Source organism: Schistocerca gregaria, chromosome 1 (assembly GCF_023897955.1).
Source record: "Schistocerca gregaria isolate iqSchGreg1 chromosome 1, iqSchGreg1.2, whole genome shotgun sequence".
NCBI lineage: Eukaryota > Metazoa > Arthropoda > Insecta > Orthoptera > Acrididae > Schistocerca > Schistocerca gregaria.
The window spans coordinates 1,091,921,027-1,091,942,322 of record NC_064920.1 but is presented as its reverse complement, the minus strand read 5'-3'; the positions used below and the strand labels follow the sequence as shown (position 1 = coordinate 1,091,942,322).

Below are 21,296 nucleotides of genomic sequence, written 5' to 3'. Positions count from 1 at the left end.
GAAGTGGCGGTGCGGTCCCCTACGGCACTGCGTAGGATCCTACGGTCTTGGCGTGCATCCGTGCGTCGCTGCGGTCCAGTCCCAGGTCAACGGGCACGTGCATCTTCCGCCGACCACTGGCGACAACATCGATGTACTGTGGAGACCTCACGCCCCACGTGTTGAGCAATTCGGCGGTACGTCCACCCGGCCTCCCGCATGCCCACTATACGCCCTCGCTCAAAGTCCGTCAACTGCACATACGGTTCACGTCCACGCTGTCGCGCATGCTACCAGTGTCAAAGACTGCGATGGAGCTCCGTATGCCACGGCAAACTGGCTGACACTGACGGCGGCGGTGCACAAATGCTGCGCAGCCTGCGCCATTCGACGGCCAACACCGCGGTTCCTGGTGTGTCCGCTGTGCCGTGCGTGTGATCATTGCTTGTACAGCCCTCTCGCAGTGTCCGGAGCAAGTATGGTGGGTGTGACACACCGGTGTCAATGTGTTCTTTTTTCCATTTCCAGGAGTGTATTTAGTACTACGATCTAAAATTACTTGATTTGCATAATGTTTGCGTGTGATGTTCAAACGTTGAAAATATATTTTTATTACGAACAAGGATCATTGTAAGGCGGTGGTGAGTGTTTTGAGGGATCTATTTGACCCCTGTAAATTGTTAAACAATTAATTTGATAGGCTAGAGGAAATGGACTACTTCCCTCTTTTTTGATGTCGAAATTTCGCCAGCTCTCCCTTTGTTCCCAGCATGAGACAATAGGAACAAAGCATTCTGAGTAAAAGTGAAAACTTCTGTCTGCATGTTTGGAGACGTTGGTTCACACAGACGAAGAAGATGGACTTCTTGAGGCAGACAGAGACAGGAAGCGAGACTGCAATTTCCCGATCAATAGAGTACTGCCATTTGATGTTTTGTGTGGGACCATGAGCTCAAAGGAGGCCATTATCCCGTCGGTGCTCGGCGGTGTTTAGTATCGTGATCTGTAATTAGGACACTGGGTGGTTTTGACCTTCGTGGCGGCGCTCTGGCGGTAGATCATACGCAGGAGACCCAAAACGGTAGCTACCTATGCCGCAATACATTTCATTCCACGGTGCTTACAGTTATTAGGTCATTGGAAGCGGGGTCAGGGTGCAACCAAGAGCTCTATCCAAGTGGGGAAGCCCTGTCTTCCGCAAACTGAATCAATGAAGAATATGCACCAATATGTCATTGACACTGATCTGAATTTCGTGTCTGGAGATACTTTCTCCCCCGCCGTTTTTTTCTGGGTGTGTTGGGGAGGGAGGGGGAGACTTCCCCTGTGCAGTAACTCAGTCAAATGGTTCAAATGGCTCTGAGCGCTATGGGACTTAACTTCTGAGGTCATTAGTCCCCTAAAACTTAGAAATACTTAATCCTAACTAAACTAGGGATATCACACACATCCATTCCCGAGGCAGGATTCGAACCTGCGACCGTAGCGGTCGCGCGGTTCCAGACTGTAGCGCCTAGAACCGCTCGGCCACCGCGGTCGGCAGTAGCTCAGTCGACCCGTGCATGTCAAGGTGAGCATATATACGAAAATTTCCCAACAAGACAACACCTCCCGTCTACAGCAGAGTAATTACATAATAAGAACATGCAGTTGCTGGATGTGAGTTTTTTTCGCCAAATAAAGAGACTCATCCCCTGACACCTGAACTTTATAAATAATCAGTGTGGCAAATAAATACCTCTGAAATACAGGACGAGATATCCTTTTCTGATTAGGAGATGCGACACTATAAGTACTGGATGAGTCTTGTTATTTGTGCAACGAAATGCATCACGATGGACGAATGAGTAAGAGATGAAATGGGGAGTGGCAACAGCAACAAAATCATTTCTGAAAAGGAGTCACTTGTTAACATCGAATATAAATTTAAATGTTAGGATATTTATGTAGCATGGTCTTGTATGGCCATGAAACTTGGATGATAAAGGAATTCAGACATGAAAAGGATATAGGCTTTTGAAAAGTTGTAGTGCAGAAGAATGTTGAAGATTTGGTGGGCAGATTAGGTGACCAATTGAATCGAATTCGGAATTATTTCTTTTTGGCCTAATTTGACTAAAAGAGCCCAGTTGATAGGTAACATCCTTGGGCATCAAGGAATCGTCACCTTATAATGGTAGGATGTGTAGGTTGTAAAAATCGCAGTAAGTTGGTTTTTTCATTTGTAGATCTCTTTTGCAAGGATATTGGTCATGTCTTGGTGTTACAGTTTCAGAACAACAAAAATAAATGAAGTCTTCACGGGTTGTCAGCCGAGCAGCGTCGTCGTCTCGTAGCAACGTTTCGATGGAATGCGTCTCCATCATCTTCAGGCGAAGTGTCGGGATATCCTCTGCTGGATCGCTCTCCGCTTCCCGCTGCCGGCCAGCACGCGCCCACGGAATCGCCCGATGCACGTGGCTCGGCCGGTGGCGGTGGTGGTGGTGGTGGTGGTGGGGGGGGGGGGGGGGCGCGGGGTTCGAGTCCCGGCGTCCGTCTCTGTCTGCTCCGTCGGCGGCCCTTGGTGGAACGTAACGTTGTTCTCTAATTTTCCTCATTGCAGGCTCCCAGGCTGTGCTGACATGGTAGCCACTGTCGCGGTTGATTAGGTTGTCGTGTAACCGTATTGCTATGGACTCTTTGATTACTGAGTCCCAAAATCCGTTTGTACTGCATATTTTCTTTGTGTCCTCGAAATCGAAGGTGCGCTTCTCGTCAATACTACGTTCCGCCACAGCAGATTTGTTGGTGTGACCCAAGCGTACATCCCTAATGTGTTCACTGCGGCGCTGTGAGATGCAACGCTCCGTCTGTCCTATATATTGCATCCCACATTCGCGTCCGATCTTGGACACACCTGGTGCCGTCAGACCTAGTGGATCCTTGGTTGAACCGATAAGGTCTTCACTTTTCTGCGCGTAAAACGGTCTTCACTTTATGTTTCTTGAGAATTCTCGCCATCTTGGACGTCGGAGGACCCACGTATGCCAAGAACGCACAGCCCATTGCTTCGTCTTCATCCGGTCTCTCTTCTCTCTTCTTGTGGTCGGTCTTCAGAGCTCTCCTTATTTGTGTCTCACTGTGTCCATTTTTCTTGAAGGTGTCCTTTAGGTGCTGCAATTCTCCTGGCAAAACTTTCCTTATCGCAGATGGACCTGGCCCTGTGCACTAAGGTATTGAATACAGCATTGCGTTGCGCAGGGTGGTGGCAGCTATTGGCGTTAAGATAGAAGTCCGTGTGTGTTTTTTTTCTATACACTGCGTGTCCCAGCGTGCCGTCCATGTTTCTTGTGATCAGGGTATCCAGAAAGGGTAAGCTTCTGTTCCCTTCTATCTCCATGGTAAATTTGATATTTCGGTGTATGCTGTTATATCCGTGTATGTTATTATATCACTAGTAGCGACAGATCCTGTTCGGAAGTACCGAAGATTTTGTGCGCGCGTTTCATAGATATCCTAATAAGTTTCGTTCGACATCTGGAATGAAACTGGCTAAAAACTTTGGAGATGTAATTACAATAGCATTTCGCTTGTGCCCCAACTCACTAGCAGAACACGGCGAGTGACATAACACGATTTCCCACAAACTACGCTGAATGGGAAAGGAGTCAAAACAAACGTGCACGTGTGTCTGCTTATCCGTAAATACTGGACCGTTTCTTAGAAAACGTAGGTTTTCGTTGCTACTAAGGTGCCTTTTGGCGCCGAACTAACTCAGCATAAGTGGTGACATAGTGGGTAGCGTCATGGCCTCTTTACTTGTGTCCCGTGTTCGAATCCTTATTGTTTTTATTTATTTTACTTTCTTCATTTATCTACCCATGTCCGTAGAATGTTACTACATCAGTGTTTCATACCAAGTTAGGGGATACAACAGCGTTATGTCAGTTGTAAAATTACAACTGGTTTTCACAATAAGTGACATACATTTATTATGTACATGGTACTTTCAGGGGTTACAATTATTTTTCTTTTTTAAATTCTCATATTCTTATATTTCACCGTTATATCAGTTCTTAATTCTTATGTCTTATTCTTATGTTTATTCTTCAGGAAGATTTGGTACGTTTCTTTTGATGACACAGGTCGTAGAAAAAATCGAAACATAAAAATTCCGAACATTACGAACATCGTGCGGTGGCAGGTCTGCCATAGCGACCTTTCTTCGTATGAATCTCACCCGGGAAGAAACGTCGTTAACACCGCTGGTGGCAACAATTTTGCACCAAACCTCTCACAAAGGATTACTCTTCCGACAATTGGGGCTTGCGATTGACTATGAATCAAGATAGACTACAGGAGTTTCATCGAAATCAATTTCAAATACTTTGTCCATCAATTTATTGCCTTTTTTCTTTTTGATTCATTCACCTGCAATTATTAGATGAATAAGGACAACGTTATTTCAATATACATTGAAAGACGTTCATGTAGTAATCGTCTACGGTCATGGGTAGATAAACGAAAAAAAAAAATAATAAAAGGATTTTGAACACGAGGCGCAGCAGTGTGAAGTCGAGACGACGCTAGCCACTGTCCCAAAGATTCGGGTGAACTGTTTCCTTACTAAAAGGCACATAAAGTATCTCGAGTTCTTTGACCGTCGTTTTCTCAGAAATGGTCGAGTATCTATGAACGTGCAGAGACACAAGTTCGCTTATTTTGACCCCTCTTCCATTGAGCGAAGTTCCTGGGAAATCGGGTTAACCGGGTTTTGGCACTTGCCGTGTTCTCCTCGTCAGATGAGGCTGATTGAAGACCTATCTTCTAAATAAGTCAATACTGAACGTCGCAGCACAAGAGAGGATTTCTGCAGTAAAACAGTGGTAAATAAATGTAAATGTCGTGTGACTAGAGCCTCCCGTCGTGCAGACCGTTCGCCGGGTGCAAACCTTTCGATTTGACGCCACTTCGGCGACATGCGCTTCGATGGGGATGAAATGACGATGATTGAGACAACACAACATCCAGTCCCTGAGCGGAGAAAGTCTCCGACCTAGTCGGGAATCGAATCCGGGCCCTTAGGATTCACATTCTGTCGTGCTGACCACTCAGCTACCGGGGACGGACAAAACAGCGGTAAGGGACATCGATGAGAAACAGAGTTACTGCATGTAAAACGCGGTAAGTGATGTCCTTTATTCATGTTAGTTGATAATTCCACAACAAACCGAGAACTGGCAGCTCTTTCTCTAGCTTCAGATTTGTCAGGATTTGTGAGCGTAAACAGAAAAACTGCCAGTGGTAGTAATGCGTGCGGTCTCCGTGCCAGGAAAATGCTTTTCAGCGACGAGTTGTGCAGATACGAGGATGACGTGGATAGCTACGGCTCAGATAAGGACTATTATACGTTCCTGAACTAAGTGTGCTTCAAAAGTTGTTGCTAATCAGGTGAATATGAATAATTATTTAAGCATGTAAGCAATGTTGTATCCCTTACGATAGCTTAGCTGACAGTGTGATGGCAGAAATGTTAAAGGCCATTATTATCATTGTTTACGTGCTGTAGCAATGTGACAAAATAATTTTGTATTGTGCTGAATCATACATTAATCTTTGAGCTTATTATAATTTATTATTGCAAAAAATTTATAATGTAAATCGTAGTACCGTAAACTGAAATAATTCGTATCTTTTAAATTTGTATTTCTGAGAGGTTTCCAAGTAACGTTCCGTTACCTTGACCAGCGGATAAACAGTGGAAATCAGTTCTAACGCGTGTTGAATGCTTTCAGTTTGCAAGTAAACACTGTTAAGTACCCACTGCTGTATTTTTAAGAATAAAATTTTGAATGGAATTTACGATATTAAAAATACATCGCTACCCTGGAAATATTTGAAAACAATGACTTCACTGAATGAAAAAACCACACCGATGTACTTGAAACACCTTATTTATGAGATTTTATTAATTATTGTGCAATTTCTTAAAATAAAGAACATGTAGCTTTCCAGTGTTTACAGCCAAGATCTTCAACTTTTTTGCTATGGGATAAGAAGAGATAGACAACGCTATTTTTTTAGGTTTTGAGTACATTTCTGAATCTGTGTTTTAATAACTTATCCTGCCATTTAATTTCAAAATGGTTTCCTAGAACTCCAAAGTGACAGTTTTCCAAAAGCGTCGAATTTTGAGTTATGCCATACAACAATTTAGCGAGTTGCCACATGAAGAAATATTTTTAGGATCAAATGTCTTCCATTTTTACTTTCTGGTGCAATACATTCCTTCTTCCTTAGGGCAAGTAAAATTTAGATCGCTCACTCTCATTCTTCACCTCATAGGTACTAGTTCTACATTAACGTTAATATTTTACAATAAGCACATTCTTTTTGACATTCTTATGGTGCGAACTTAACTGCGGGTCTAGATTGTTCTAAATGTGTAGGTCTCCTTTCAGTCGAGTAGAGTGTTGCACCTGGAGCATAGTGTACCTAGGGACACACAATGTTTCTGGGTCGGTGTTGCATTCTAGTGGCCAACTTTGGAATCACATTAGCGGCCGCGCAACACAGTTCGCCATAAGCAGTTTAGGACATTTTCTACCGTTTCTGTTGTTGTCAGACATAAGGTTGTGTTTTTCGTAGCGTTTGTAAATATTAGAGTTCTACATATTTAACGCTCTACAATATATTACTGCTATTTGGGAGATTCTGTAAATTCTTCAGTTACAAAGACTTATGCTGAATAAAATTCTGAATACTCTTAAACTATTTACAGGGAATGGACGGTTAAGCCATACTTCGTAATGATGCGCCATCTTGTACATCGAAAAGGAAAACCTGTTTACCATGAAACACGTAATATTTGCAAATTAGCTGAGTTTCTTTAAGGTCTGGACAATTTTTCCTATCTCGAAGACGGAGACCTGTTTAGTTGCGAAAAGCTTTTACTTCAAAAGGTCTTTAACTTGTAACAGAATTTGCTAACACTTCTTCTTAATTTGTTTTCACGTACTGATTATTGGTATGTACTAGAGCAATAATGTAAGACATGGACTATTAAATACAATAGTGACAAGATTTTTTCGATTGTTACACTTTTAAATTTAAATACAATGTTTGTTCCTCAGTGCATGGTGGTGTGCCTTGGAACAGTTTTCACATTTTGAAATACCTTACTTTTTCAGAGTAATTTTAGAACTTCCGAAAAAACTGCAGCGTAGAAAGTGAATACCAGCATATAATAATGGAATTAAAAAAACAGAATGAAATATGCACCTATCATAGTACAAAGGTGAATATGTCATGGGCAGAGATAGGAAGGTAAAAGAAGGGAACCGGCTTTTCGACTTATCTTGCAGCTTCAAAGACGTTTAAATCAATACAGCTTGACATATGCGTGCTTTTTTTACTTGTTGACGTTAGTACCCATGAATGTAAAATAATGCGTTACATCAAGTAAACTAACATGATAAGTGATGTCATGTCCTGTTACATAACATGATACATACACCACGTCATCCAATATGGCACTGGTTACGTCGTGTAATATGATGCAACGTGTCATTTAAGTTTAGGATGCACTTTCGGATACTTCCTATTATAAATACTCTCCCACTCTCGCATGCTTCTTGTTGTAGATGCGTCCCACTCTCTAGAAGCACATAAATGTGTGTCTACTTGTTACAGGCAGAGATCAATAAATTGTTGTAGCGTCGTAACCCCCCTCCTCGAACCAATCCATCCCCAGAAATTTTATTCCCCCAGAAAAACTTTTTTAATTATTAATGTTTGCTCTTCTGTCACACGATGTTATGTATTGATTACTGCCGCTCACAAATCTTCTGCATTTTGGGCATAGGATCACGGACTTTAGCCTATAAATTGCAAGTTGCAGATGTCGAACAGCTAGTTCCCTTCTGTTACATTCCTAACTCTGCACAGAATACATTCGTCTTTTGTTGTGTGCTGTGATAGTAGCATTTTTCATTTTGGTTCCCAACCTTTACTCTAGCACTATCTTGACATTATACATAGTAGGGCAACCGCTGTAGATTTTTATTGACTCAGGCGACGACTGATCCGGAGTAGATTTTTTTTTTTAATTATCCTTCGAACCATCTTACTTATATCACGGCAAGAGATAGTACATAAATTTGTCTCCTTTCTTACAAAATCTGAATCTTATTTATTCACTTTAAAGCGTTTCCGCGTATTCATTTCACGTAAGAACGAATTTTACGTGTTATATTTAGCTCGATTTCAGCCATCGTATCTCGACAGGGGACAAAGACTATTTGAAAAAAAAATTGATTCTGGCTTTTACTTTTTATATAACTTAGTGCAGAGCTTGAACCGATTCGTACAAGTTTAAAGAATAAAAATGGCGCGTTTCAAAATCTCCCAGAAAAACGTGGTTTTTGTACGTAAAATGTAAATGAAGCAAGATTTTTTCAAACGGTTGTAAGTTATCTTAGACCAAGGTCTGATACGCCAATGGGTCACATTTGAACCATCTATCTGGCTCCAGTCCGGAGTTATATAATGGTCACTGTTTTTTGCACGTAAAAGCCGAACGAGACTGACTTTTTTTGCACGTGAAATCCGAACGATGTACATAACAATGATACCATTAACTGAGCATTAATTTCAACCTAATTAAAATCTTTTGCAAAACGAATTAATCGATTCGCACAATTTGCCTGTGTGCCAGCTCGTATTCGTCGCTCAAACCTTGCTTAATATAGTGTAACATAGTCACAGTGAGACAGATGATCGAATAAACATACAAATGGCCGCTAGTCAGGCCTAAACCAAACAGTTTTTACCCCAAGTTCCTACCTCAAATAGGGAACCAGCTACAAGACTCACCCAAGTCGCTACTCTGCGCACGGCCTTTTCATACATACAGCACTATAACGATATTAAAATTATACGAGGGTTATTCGGAAAGTAAGTTCCGGTAAGTCGCATAATGGGAATGACAGTGAAAATGTGATGAAGCTTTGCGTATATGTGTTGGGGAGTGTGTCTACACTGAAGAGAAAAAGAAACTGGTACACGTGCCTAATATCGTGTAGGCCCCCGTGAGGACGCACAATTACCGCAACGCGGCGTCGCACGGATTCGCCTAATGACTGAAGTAATTCTGGAGGGAGCTGACACCATGAGCCCTCCAGGGCTGTCCATAAATCCGTAAGGGTACTCGGGGCTGGAGATGCTTCTGAACAGCACGTTGCAAGGAATCCCTGATATGCTCGATAATGTTCACGTTTGGGGAATCTGGTAGCCAGTGGAAGTGTTTAAACTCAGAAGAGTGTTCCTAGAGCCACTCTGTAGCAATTCTGGACGTGTGGGGAGTCGCATTGTCCTGCTGGAATTGACGGAGTTCATCGAAATGCACCGTGGACATGAATGGGTGCAGGTGATCAGACAAGATCCTTACGTACATGTCACCTGTCGGAGTCGTATATAGATGTATCAGCGGTTCCATATCACTCCGACTGCACACGCCCCACACCATTACAGTGCCTCCACTCCACCAGCTCAAACAGTCCCCTGTTGACATGCAGGGTCCACGGATTGAGGTTGTGTCCATACCTGCACAATTCCATCCATTCGATGCAATTTGAAACAAGACCAGGCAACATGTTTCCAGTCATCAACAGTCCAATGTCGGTGTAGGCGGGCCAAGGGTTTGTGTCTTGCAGTCATCAAGGGTACACGAGTGGGCCTTCGGCTCCAAAAGCCCATATCGGTGATGTTTCGTTGAATGGTTCGCACGCTGACACTTGTTGATGGCCCAGCACTGAAATCTGCAGCAATTTGCTGAAGGGTTGCACTTCCGTCACGTTTAACGACTCTCTTCAGTCGTCGTTGGTCTCATTCTTGCAGGATCTTTTTCCAGCCGCAGCGACGTCTGAGATTCGATGTTTTACCGGATTCCTGATATTCACGGTACACTCGTGACATGGTCGTACGGTAAATGCCCAATTCATCGCTACATTGGAGATGCTGTGTCCCATCGCTCGTGCGCCGACTGTAATACCATGTTCGAACACACTTAAATCTTGATCACCTGCCATTCTAGCAGCAGTAACCGATCTAACAACTGCGCCAGACACTTGTTATACAGGCGTTGCCGACCGTAGCGCCATATACTGCGTGTTTACATATCTTTGTATTTGAACGCACATGCCTATACCAGTTTCTTTGGCGCTTCAGTGTACTATGCACGTCGACCACATCATATCACTCTTTTTTAGTTCTGAGCGCTGGCGAACACGAGAAGATGCCTGGAAGAATTATGTCTCCCGCCAATTAAGGGTGCCCGCAGAGAGGTTTTGCCTGATTTCATGCAACCCCACATAACGTAACTCTCATGCATTTCCTTCTTCGTAACAGCATTCGGCCGCACTCTGTAGGGGCATTGAGGACACCCCTGGCGCGTTTTCGATGGCAAGTCTTTGACCACCCACAGCCCGTAACTGACTCCTCTGATGTTCGTTTCTGCTGACATGAACCGCTGGCATGAAGAGAATGTTTTGCCACTGACAACGAACTGCAGACCACTGTAGAGAAGTGACGGAAAGCACGGTTGGCTGCCTTCTACGATGAGGGTATGGGAAGTTTGGTACAGGGCTACGGAAGATGTCTTATGTCGCAACGGCTACTATGTAGAGTAGTAGCTGGAAGATGTGGCAAACAGTTCTAAATAAAACATTTTTGATTTTCACTGTGGTTTTCATTTCGCGACCGATCGGACCTTACTCCCTCATATTACAGGGATGGCTACAGGCGGAGGTATGAAAAGTGTTCCAAGGCAGAACACTCTCAAATGAAGGTCCAAATGGCTCTGAGCACTATGGGACTCAACATCTGAGGTCATCGGTCCCCTAGAATTTAGAACTACCTTAAACCTAACTAACCTAAGGACATCACACACATCCAAGCCCGAGGCAGGATTCGAACCTGCGACCGTAGCGGTCGCGCGGTTCCAGACTGAAGCGCCTAGAACCGCTCGGCCACACTGCGGCCGGCAGAACACTCTCCGCTGCGCACCTTTTTAAATTTGTAAAGACAATATTCAGGAAGTTCTCATAATCTCCGTACTTGTCCTGTGTGATTAAAACGTCTTGGAGAGTTTTGACTGAATTTACGCCACTTTTCTCACATGTATGCTCTTTGTGCAGCACATGAATCTAGAACTCGATGTTTGAGAAGCCAGAGTACAGCAACCACTGTTCGAGTCGTGTTCGGCAGGGACGTGAAGGACGTGGTGCTCTTCCTGGCGACACCGCGGCCGCCCCCGGAGTTCATGGACCTGTTCCACACCAAGACCGCCGACCGCTTCCTCAGGGCGCTCATACTCTACTTCCGGATATACCTACAGGTGCGCAGCCTCCACTGTCTTGCCGCCACTGCGCTCTATGTTTGCGTGTCTCTGTACACCTGTGCCGCCTAAGTTTAGGTGATTTCCTATTTATTCCAAAATATTTTGCACAAAAAACTTATTGATAGAACAAATTTTGTTGTTACATCCGTAGAAAGAAGGTATGGTGAAATGTACGCAGTGTCCCTCGGAAATAGTACACCATCGAAGAGCAGTTGAACGGAATGGACAGTGTCTTGAAAGGAGGATATAAGCTGAACATCAGCAAAAGCAAAACGAGGATAATGGAGTGTCGTCGAATTAAATCGGGTGACGCTGAGGGAATTAGATTAGGAAATGAGACACTTAAAGTAGTAAAGGGGTTTTGCTATTTGGGGAGCAAAATAACTGATGATGGTCGAAGTAGAGAGGATATAGAATGTAGACTAGCAATGGCAAGGAAAGCGTTTCTGAAGAAGAGAAATTTGTTAACATCGAGTATAGATTTAAGTGTCAGGAAGTCTTTTCTGAAAGTATTTGTATGGAGTGTAGCCATGTATGGAAGTGAAACATGGACGATAAATAGTTTCGACAAGAAGAGAATAGAAGCTTTCGAAATGTGGTGCTACAGAAGAATGCTGAAGACTAGATGGGTAGAGCACATAAGTAATGAGGAGGTATTGAATACGATTGGGGAGAAGAGGAGTTTGTGGCACAAATTGACTAGAAGAAGGAATCGGTTGGTAGGACACATTCTGAGACATCAAGGGAACACCAATTTAGTATTGGAGGGCAGCATGGAGGGTAAAAATCGTAGAGGGAGACCAAGAGATGAATACACTAAACAGATTCAGAAGGATGTAGTGTGCAGTAGGTACTGGGAGATGAAGCAGCTTGCACAAGATAGAGTAGCATGGAGAGCTGCATCAAACCAGTGTCAGGACTGAAGACCACAACAACAACAACAACAACAACAACAACAACAATCTTCAGTAATTACCCTGCATGAAGGAAGTGACGAGCAAAGGAAATGAAACTTCACGGGTAGAGAAGATATCTTATGTTACTGGAGTAATTACAAAACTGAGTCGAATTTATGAAGAGCTCGACAGCTTGAGGCCAGTTATCGCTATGACGTTGCACCCTCACTTATCTTGATGCGACCGCTGTTTCGGCTGGGAAGGGCGTCATGGGTCATGAGTCTGCCAGCCGGTCACCTGAAGCTCGTCCTCTTTTCAGGTCTCTGGAAGGTCCCGTTTCCCCTTTTTCATCCTTAGCATTTAGCATACCCCCCCCCCCCCCCCCCCCACACACACACACCAAAAAAAAAAAAAAAACAGCTCAGCTTATCGGCAAGAAGGGTGCTTCAGCACTTCCAAAGAGGAGATGCCTCGGCGGTCAGCTAGCCATGCATTCCTTCGCACTAAAACGATGTCCTTTCTGCTTCTTCCGCCCCTGATGCTCTTTCTGTAGGTATACTGAATTTTTTTTTTTATCGTCCGACAAGAGAGCATTCTCCTACCAGCTCTGTCTCCACTGCAGGGATTCTGCAGCTGCTAGCGTTGTAAACCACTGCGCCACGCTCTGCTCTCTTTCAAGATAGTAAATACGAGGTGCGCCAATAAAGTAATGAGACAGATGTGAAAAAAAATGTTGCTTACCGTTTTAGTCAAATTTACTGTTGTCTTCTGATTGCAAACACTTTCTCCAGTGCTTCTGCCATTGATGGTCACATTTCTGGAACTCATCTTCTGTAGTATCCTCCAAGACCCTCGTCACAGCTTTTTGGACATCTTGTGTTGTTTGAAAATGGTGTCCCTTGACCGCCGTTTTGACACTTGCAAATAAAAAAAGCCGCACGGAGCGATATCTGGAGAATAGGGTGGCTGTGGTAGTACTGAAATTTGTTTTGAGGTTAAAAATTACTGTACTGACAGAGCAGTATGGGATGGCGCATTATCGTGATGCAGAATCCAATTATCAGCAATGTTGGCATGGACACGAAGTCTTTCTAAAATTTATTTGTAGTGATATTGGTTAACCGTTTGTCCAGCAGGCACCCACTCTTTATGAACAAATCCCTTGGAATCAAAGAAGCACAAAAGCATGCATTTTGCTTTTGACTTTTTGACATGCGAGCTTTTTTTGGTCTGGGTGATCCCTTTGAACACCATTGCAAACTTTGGCGTTTTGTCTCTGGATCGTACTGAAAAAACCAACTTTCATCACCAGTGATAACATGGCTCAACAATTCCGAACTGATTTCCGTTTTCTGTAACAGATCGGCTGCCACATTTTTCCGTGTTTCTCGCTGTTTGGTGTGAGATTCTTGGGGACCATTTTTGCACAAATCTTTCTCGTACCAAGATCTTCAGTTATTATTAGACGAACCGTTTCTCGATTGATGTTCAGTTCTTCTGCAATCATTTTCACGGGTAATCGTCGATCAGATCGTACGAGTTCATGCACCCTGGCCAAGTTGACATCCGTCCGTGAGGTTGATGGTCGTCCACTGCGGTCTTCATCTTCAACATTCATTCTGCCTTCATTAAACATTTTATGCCAACGAAAAACTTGAGCTCTTGATAAATCTCCTCTCCAAAAGCCTTCTGAAGCTTGCCGTAAGTTGTCGTCGCGTTTTCACCTAATTTAACGCAAAAAGAAATGGCATAACGTTGCTCAGTATTATCCTGTTCCATTTCCATGACGAGAGACACAAACACGTGTTAACTCATTACAGCACAACTCGCGACTCAGCAGTTGCATCGATGTGCCACATGGACTAGAATCGGCTTATAGACCAAGGTCAAAGATAGTGCCTACGCAAGCCTGCAGGGTTGCTACATCTTGCAAATAAAATCAGTCTCGTTATTTTATTGTCGCACCTCGTATTCGCCCTTGCATAACATTACATCATGCTTCCCAGCCCCTCTTTAGCTGATACCAGCTTCTGAGCAACATGAAGCCAGTTGGCTCTTTCTGTCAGTGCTCAGCTCAAATTAACTCCCAGACGTGCAGGACCATCGGAATTGTTAGCATGGGGTGATATCCAGTAACAACCCGTGAAATGATTGCTAATCCGACTTCACACAGTAGATATGATCTAATGCAAATATAAATGTACAGGAATATTCAATGTATGGTGGCAAAATCTTACCACGCTACATCTGTTATTGGGCAAATGAGCAAACATTTTTGTTGCTCCATACTGAACTGCTTTCTGAACCCCTGACATCTCGGATACTGGGCAACAAAGGTAATTTTTCTCTCTAGTGTTGTAAGTATGGACCTCACCGTTCTTCCTAAATTGTGATAGATTGTACATATGAATTTCATTAGCTACTATATTGCATTGGGATGGCGCACTTAAAATGTCCAACACCTTGAAGAGGTACCTACCAGACATCTGCGGTGAAGCCCACAAATTAGTTTTGCTACTCGCTTTTGTGCAGTCTGTACTTCCTTTCTAAGTGTTACCCCAGAAAATTATTCCATAAAACATTACTGAGTGGAAATATGCAAAATATGCCAGCAGATTAATTTAGTTGTTTCCACGATTAGCTATTATATGGAGAGTAAAAGTAGCTGAACTTGATAGTTTGAGGAGCTCGGTAATATGCTTCTTCCAATTATATTTATCATAAATATGTACAGCAAAAATTTAGAGTATTCTACCCTATTTACTGACTCCTGCTTAAATGCTACATCACTTATTACTATGACTCCATTAGTTGTACAGAACTGTTGAATATAGTGTGTTTTTCAGAATTGAGGAAGAGTCCATTTTGTGAGAACCATCTATTCAGGACACATCTGGGGATCATGCTGGTTACGGGAGTATCTCAACATCACGCAGACAATTCAAAGAGATATGCAGGAGGTCACCATTTGGGAGACGATTGGGATAATTTATTAAAATATTTTTATTCTGAATTGGTTTACTCGGTTAAGTTTGCTACTTGCTGAGAGTCCACTCTCACAGTGGAAAATGGCGGTCGTGAGTCTCGAAATCAGCTGGCAGTTTAATGTCTGATGTTGGCAGGACTTTGTAGCAGTCAATCCGCTCTCCAAGTCTTGAGATACGTAATTTACAATTCGTGCAATGGATTAAATGGAAAAGACCGTCGTAAACAAACAGTGTATGTAGGCGTTGGAAAAACATTAAATAAAAGAGGCAGGGATTATGTGGCTACAGAATTAACAGAAAAAGTCCAGTCATTGCACGGTTTATTTAAGCTAATAGCAAACGCATGAGAAACGGAGTGTAAAGGAAATTTACATAAAGAACCATCAATATCCATTGGAAAATATTAAGATTTATTTATCAGATTTCAGACACTTGTGAGTTGGTCGCATGTCACTGGAGAAACGAAACGAAAAATATTGTCTCCATGGATCACACTCGACAGTGAGGACCTTAAAATCGAACGATGATTGATCAATTCAGGAGAACCCTGAATGGAAAAGTGTGTATGTGGAACATAATACCCGATGACAGGATTGTACATAACAACAGTCACACTATCTGAAGGGGAAACCAGCTGCGTTATCTTTCCTTATGTACAGAGAGCTCCTCCTGCTTGCAGTAGCGCCGAATACTAACCTTCGCATGCCATTTTGATGTTTATTGAATGCCGCCTTCGTGGTACTGCAATTTCAATGGCGAGCAGTGTATTTGAGAAACCTTAGCCAGAAATAATTAACAGAAGACAACCTGACGGAGACAGAATGAACTTTATTTTATGAGTGCTATCCGGAGAATAACCTCCAAAGCCCAGAAGTAAAATGCTGGAGCAGTTAATGCAAATTTTTTGGAAGAGTCATAAAGCTACACCTTTGTATTATGTTCTCCATAGCCACCACTGACATTTAAGCATTTATCACAACTCTTAATAATTTTAGAAATTCCCTCTGCATAAAATTATGTCGCCTGTGATTATAGCTAGCTCATGACAGCATCGTTAAGTTCTTCGTTTGAGTCAGAGCTTCGAGAGCCAAGCCACTTTTGCTATATGCATGAAGAAATAGGATGTGAGACGGATATTCACAACCGTTGATTGTGGCCAAGCATTGTCGTGTTAAGGCTCGATGTCGGTACTCGGTAAGCCGCGTCTCATTTTTATTGACGACTCACGGTAGGCGTCTGACGTGGTTTGCTCCCAAGTACCGAAAAACCCACAAAGAAGATTTATTTTGTGTTCCAAAAAATCGGAACTGTAACCTTCCGTTGTGACAGAGTTTGGAGCGTTCTCCTGGGTTGTTGCGCGAGCCACATTAAAACAGGAACCCCCCTGTCTCACCACCAGTTACGAATCTGCTCAGCAGCGCTTCTCCTTCGACATCGCAACGAAAAGTAAAGACAAGAGACCGAGGCATCGTTTAGTTTTCTGCATTTCAAAACGAGTTTTGGAACCATAGGAAGATGCATCTTGTGTTACACTAATTGTTTTGTCAGGATCTCAAGACAGACACACTCAAGAACTGACATTCTTGCTCTCTAAAAAAGACGACAGCAGGGTCACGGAAACAGATGACCCTCGAATCTGCGGATAGGCTTGGAATTTAAACCAGAATATCAGATCAGGCTGCCTCCGTAGCTGAGCTCGCTGACACAGGCTTGTGGAAGTGTTGCTCGACTGGGAGGTAGCTGTTGGATTTCAAATTGTTTATGAAATATTTTAGTGTCACTACCTGGTCGACAAGGAGCAGAAATGTCGCGGAGTCAATATCTCGATCACCAGGCTTTCCATCAATATCCTGGATTAAATTCCAGTCGTCTGCAGAGTGTCTCGCAGAGTGAGGATGTGTAATACTGTCGACGACAATCCGTTCGCCGGATAGCCACCTACGATTGGAGTGGCACCACCCGAGGCTGAGTTGGTAATCCTGGCTGTGGAGGCAAGCTGTTTGGCAGTGATTTGTTGAAACAATGTGGAACCTCCTACCACTGTTGGAAGTTTATGACATTCTTCCCTGAAGATTTCTTCAGCAAACCTAGAGATGTAAATGAAGATTGAGTGAAAGGATTGTTTAGTTTATAAGGTAGACATCTGTTTCTCCATAGCAAAAGCGAGGCGGTGGTAAAATCTGCTACTGCTGGTGGGGGAAACAGTAGACCAAACGCACCAGAAACTGTGGAATGTACAATTGGGACGTGACAATGTCTTCCTGGCACTGAACAAAGCTAGGCTGCGTGTGGACGAAAGACTCACAGTTACGTCCGTTTTCTCAAAGAAGTAAAATGAGATTCGTCGCAAGTGTGAGAAGCTGGCCAGAAAGCAGTGGCAGCCAGTGCTGGGGATTTCAGAGCATACCTTCCAGAACCTACAGAACGTGTGTGTGGTACTGCATTGTGACTAAAGCGGCCCAACGCTGTGTGGACAAAAAGCTGACATTTGCCTTCGTTTCTCGACAGGCATGCTGAAGAAATCTTCAGGGAAGAATGTCATAAACGTCCAACAGTGGTAGGAGGTTCCACATTGTTTCAACAAATCACTGCCAAACAGCTTGTCTCCACAGCCAGGATTACTAACTCAGCCTCGGGTGGTGCCACTCGAATCGTAGGTGGCTATCCGGCGAACGGATTGTCGCCGACAGTATTACACATCCTCACTCGGCGAGACACTGTGCAGACGACTGGAAATTAATCTAGGATATTGATGGAAAGCCTGGTGATCGAAATATTGACTCCGCGACGTTTCTGCTCCTTGTCGACCAGGTAGTGACACTAAAATATTTCATAAACAATTTGAAATCCAACAGCTACCTCCCAGTCGAGCAACACTTCCACAAGCCTGTGTCAGCGAGCTCAGCTACGGAGGTAGGCTGATCTGATATTCTGGTTTAAATTCCAAGCCTATCCGCAGATTCGAGGGTCATCTGTTTCCGTGACCCTGCTGTCGTCTTTTTTAGAGAGCAAGAATGTCAGTTCTTGAGTGTGTCTGTCTTGAGATCCTGACAAAACAATTAGTGTAACACAAGATGCATCTTCCTATGGTTCCAAAACTCGTTTTGAAGTGCAGAAAATTATACGATGCCTCGGTCTCTTGTCTCTACTTTTCGTTGCGATGTCGAAGGAGAAGCGCTGCTGAGCTGATTCGTAACTGGTGGTGAGACAGGGGGGTTCCTGTTTTAATGTGGCTCGCGCAAAAACCCAGTAGAACGCTCCAAACTCTGTCACAGTGGAAGGTTACAGTTCCGATTTTTTGGAACACGAAATAAATCTTCTTTGTGGGTTTTTCGGTGCTTGGGAGGAAACCACGTCAGACACCTACCGTGGGTCGTCAATAAAAATGAGACGCGGGTTGCTGAGTACCGGCATCGGGTGTGTGGTACTGCATTGTGACTAAAGTGGCCCAACACTGTGTGGACAAAAAGCTGACATTTGCCTTCGTTTCTCGACAGGCACACAGTGATCTGTTCAGTAAACACGAGGTGCTGGCCAGGGAGCTGGTACTGCCGGTGGTGGGGATGGTGGGAGCACATATGCCAGGACCTGTCAGAAGCTTGATCAATGCTGGATAAAGGCAGGCTTTGTCTGGACAAAGGCTGACATCTGTCTTTATTCGTCCACAGTCGTACACCGAGCTGCGCAGCAAGCGCGAGGCCCTGGCCAAGAAGTTGGCGCTGCCAGTGGTGGGGATGGTGGAGCGCATGCGCCAGGACTTGTCGGACGCGCGCGCGCTTGTGGGCCGCGACTACGCCTGCCTGATGCTGGACAGGGTCAAGTGCTGGCTGCACAAGGGCCTCACCCCGAGGGAGACCGATACCAGGGACCTGCGCATCGCCGAGTCACTCATCAGGGTAAGCATCCGGCCTGCCGGGACTGGCTTTGTTGTGGCGCAGCTTGGCTAACCGGCGCCCAGAGCTCACCTCCCCTCTCCCACTTTCCACACCTCCCCATTCATGTTTAGTTTAACCCTCATCATTGCCTAGCCTGTTTATTACTGCTTTGCTGACGAGGAGACCACCTAGCAATCGGAATTTAACAACTTCTTATTTTTATGGTAACTGAAGTTCAGAACTCGAATATTAATTGCCCAAAGCATTTCGATGCAGCTCTAAAAAATTATCGACAAAACCGACTTTGAAGTTTCCCAACCGTCTGTAATACGTTAAAGTAAACCCAGTTTTTCTCAACAGGCAGCGTGGCTCGGTATTTGCACGCTCATCGGCTACATAGAGAGCTTAGGTTCAGTTCCTGACGAATGAAAATTTTTAAACAGAGGTGCAAGATCTACTAGCACTTTTGTGAAGCGTAAAATACATATAGATGTGAAAAAATGGGTAGCTCTCAGGACTGATAATCGCTGGTTCGGTCCCGTTTCAGTCATTATTTGTTTCATTTTCTCCATTCAGTTGTAATATCTGTGTCACTTAACTATAAAATTAATCAAATATCAGTTAATTAATAAATACATATAACTGTCACTGTTTTTTAAAAATGCACATCTCATTTATAATTACATATTGCTCACAGTAATCCAGTTTTCATTCCAAATACGAACTATTAATTATTGATCTTTTATAAAAGATCGTTTACATTTTTAAAAAATTATAAATTATTTTTTATCCTTATTTATTTTATGCTTCATGAAAGTATTCATGGAACATGCACCTTTGTTTAAAATTTTTACTGTGCCCAGGAATCTAACACCTGCCACCGATATGATAGGCAAGAATTCTAGCACAGAGCCACATGGACCACTGAAAATGCAGTCTTTCAGTAAGGTATTATAGACACTCTGATATGTTCAAAGTCGATTTCCCCAACAACTTTTGGGAATTGCATTGAACTGCTTTGGCTTCCAGACTCCATGTAACATAAACAAAAAAACAAAATACAAAAATTCGATTGCCATGTATTCTCCTTGTGAGATCGTCTTGACATTACTTTAAAGTGTAATGTACAAATGATCTTTATTGATCAAACGGTTTCATTGATATTAGCTGCATTTGGTCATGTTTCTCATTCTGGAAACATCCCCCAGGCTGTGGCTAAGCCATGTCTCCGCAATATCCTTTCTTCCAGGGAAGCTAGTTCTGCAAGGTTCGCAGAAGAGCTTTTCTGAAGTTTCGAAGGTAGGAGACGAGGTACTGGCAGAATTGAAGCTGTGAGGACAGATCGTGAATCGTGCTTGGTTTACTCAGTTGGTAGAGCACTTGCCGGCGAAAAGCAAAGGTCCCGATTTCGAGTCTCGGTCCGCCACACAGTTTTAATCTGCCAGGAACTTTCATAACAGCGCACACTCCGCTGCAGAGTGAAAATTTCATTCTGGAAACGCAAAGGTTTCTATTTTATCGATGGCAAATTGAATGGAAGCAAATATCGAGCGTTTTTGGGACAGGAACCACTTGTGCCAGTAGAGGATGTTGCCCTGGACGTTCGACAAAATCTGTGGTTTCAGCATGACAGTTGCCCAGTGCATCACACAATTGAAACAAGGGAGGTATTAGACCGTGTTCACTCTGGTTGGTGGATCAGCAAAGGTGGCCCTATTAACTGAACTACTAGATTGTCTAATTTGATATCGCTGTATTTGTTTCTGTGGAGATATTTGAACGATGAGGTGTGCGAGAAAGTGTCAACAGGCGTTGAAGACAAGGTCGAGTGCATGGAAAAAGTCTGTGCTGACATTGCCACACACATGCTTCCATCCTGTGCACAGTCATTTGAAAAGCGGATCACTAAGTGTATTCATGTTGGCAGTAATGTGCTGGAACACTTATCTAAATTAGGGAAGTAGGGTAGTATTCACCTTCAGCCACGGCCACAGTCTGTGTGTGTGTGTGTGTGTGTGTGTGTGTGTGTGTAAACGACCAAGGATCCTGTCTTTCAGTGTCAATGCACACTATACCTGATAAGTTATGGGAATCGTGATCTGTGAGTAAGGGGTTCGTGTATAGGTTACTCTGTGTCAGTAGTGTGTGGGAGGCTTCCTATTCTCCTTTTCTATTGGAATTC

The 21,296-nt window shown here is 43.6% G+C and overlaps 1 protein-coding gene across 1 annotated transcript in view; it reads left to right on the top strand.

Moving 5' to 3' along the window:
- LOC126291091 (uncharacterized) overlaps window positions 1-21,296 on the top strand; it is a 141,571-nt gene that overhangs the window by 19,389 nt on the left and 100,886 nt on the right. Inside the window, exons 2-3 of the mRNA XM_049984911.1 lie at window positions 11,224-11,353; window positions 18,908-19,135. Coding sequence (XP_049840868.1) covers window positions 11,224-11,353; window positions 18,908-19,135 — 358 coding nt within the window. The remainder of the gene's footprint in view (window positions 1-11,223; window positions 11,354-18,907; window positions 19,136-21,296) is intronic.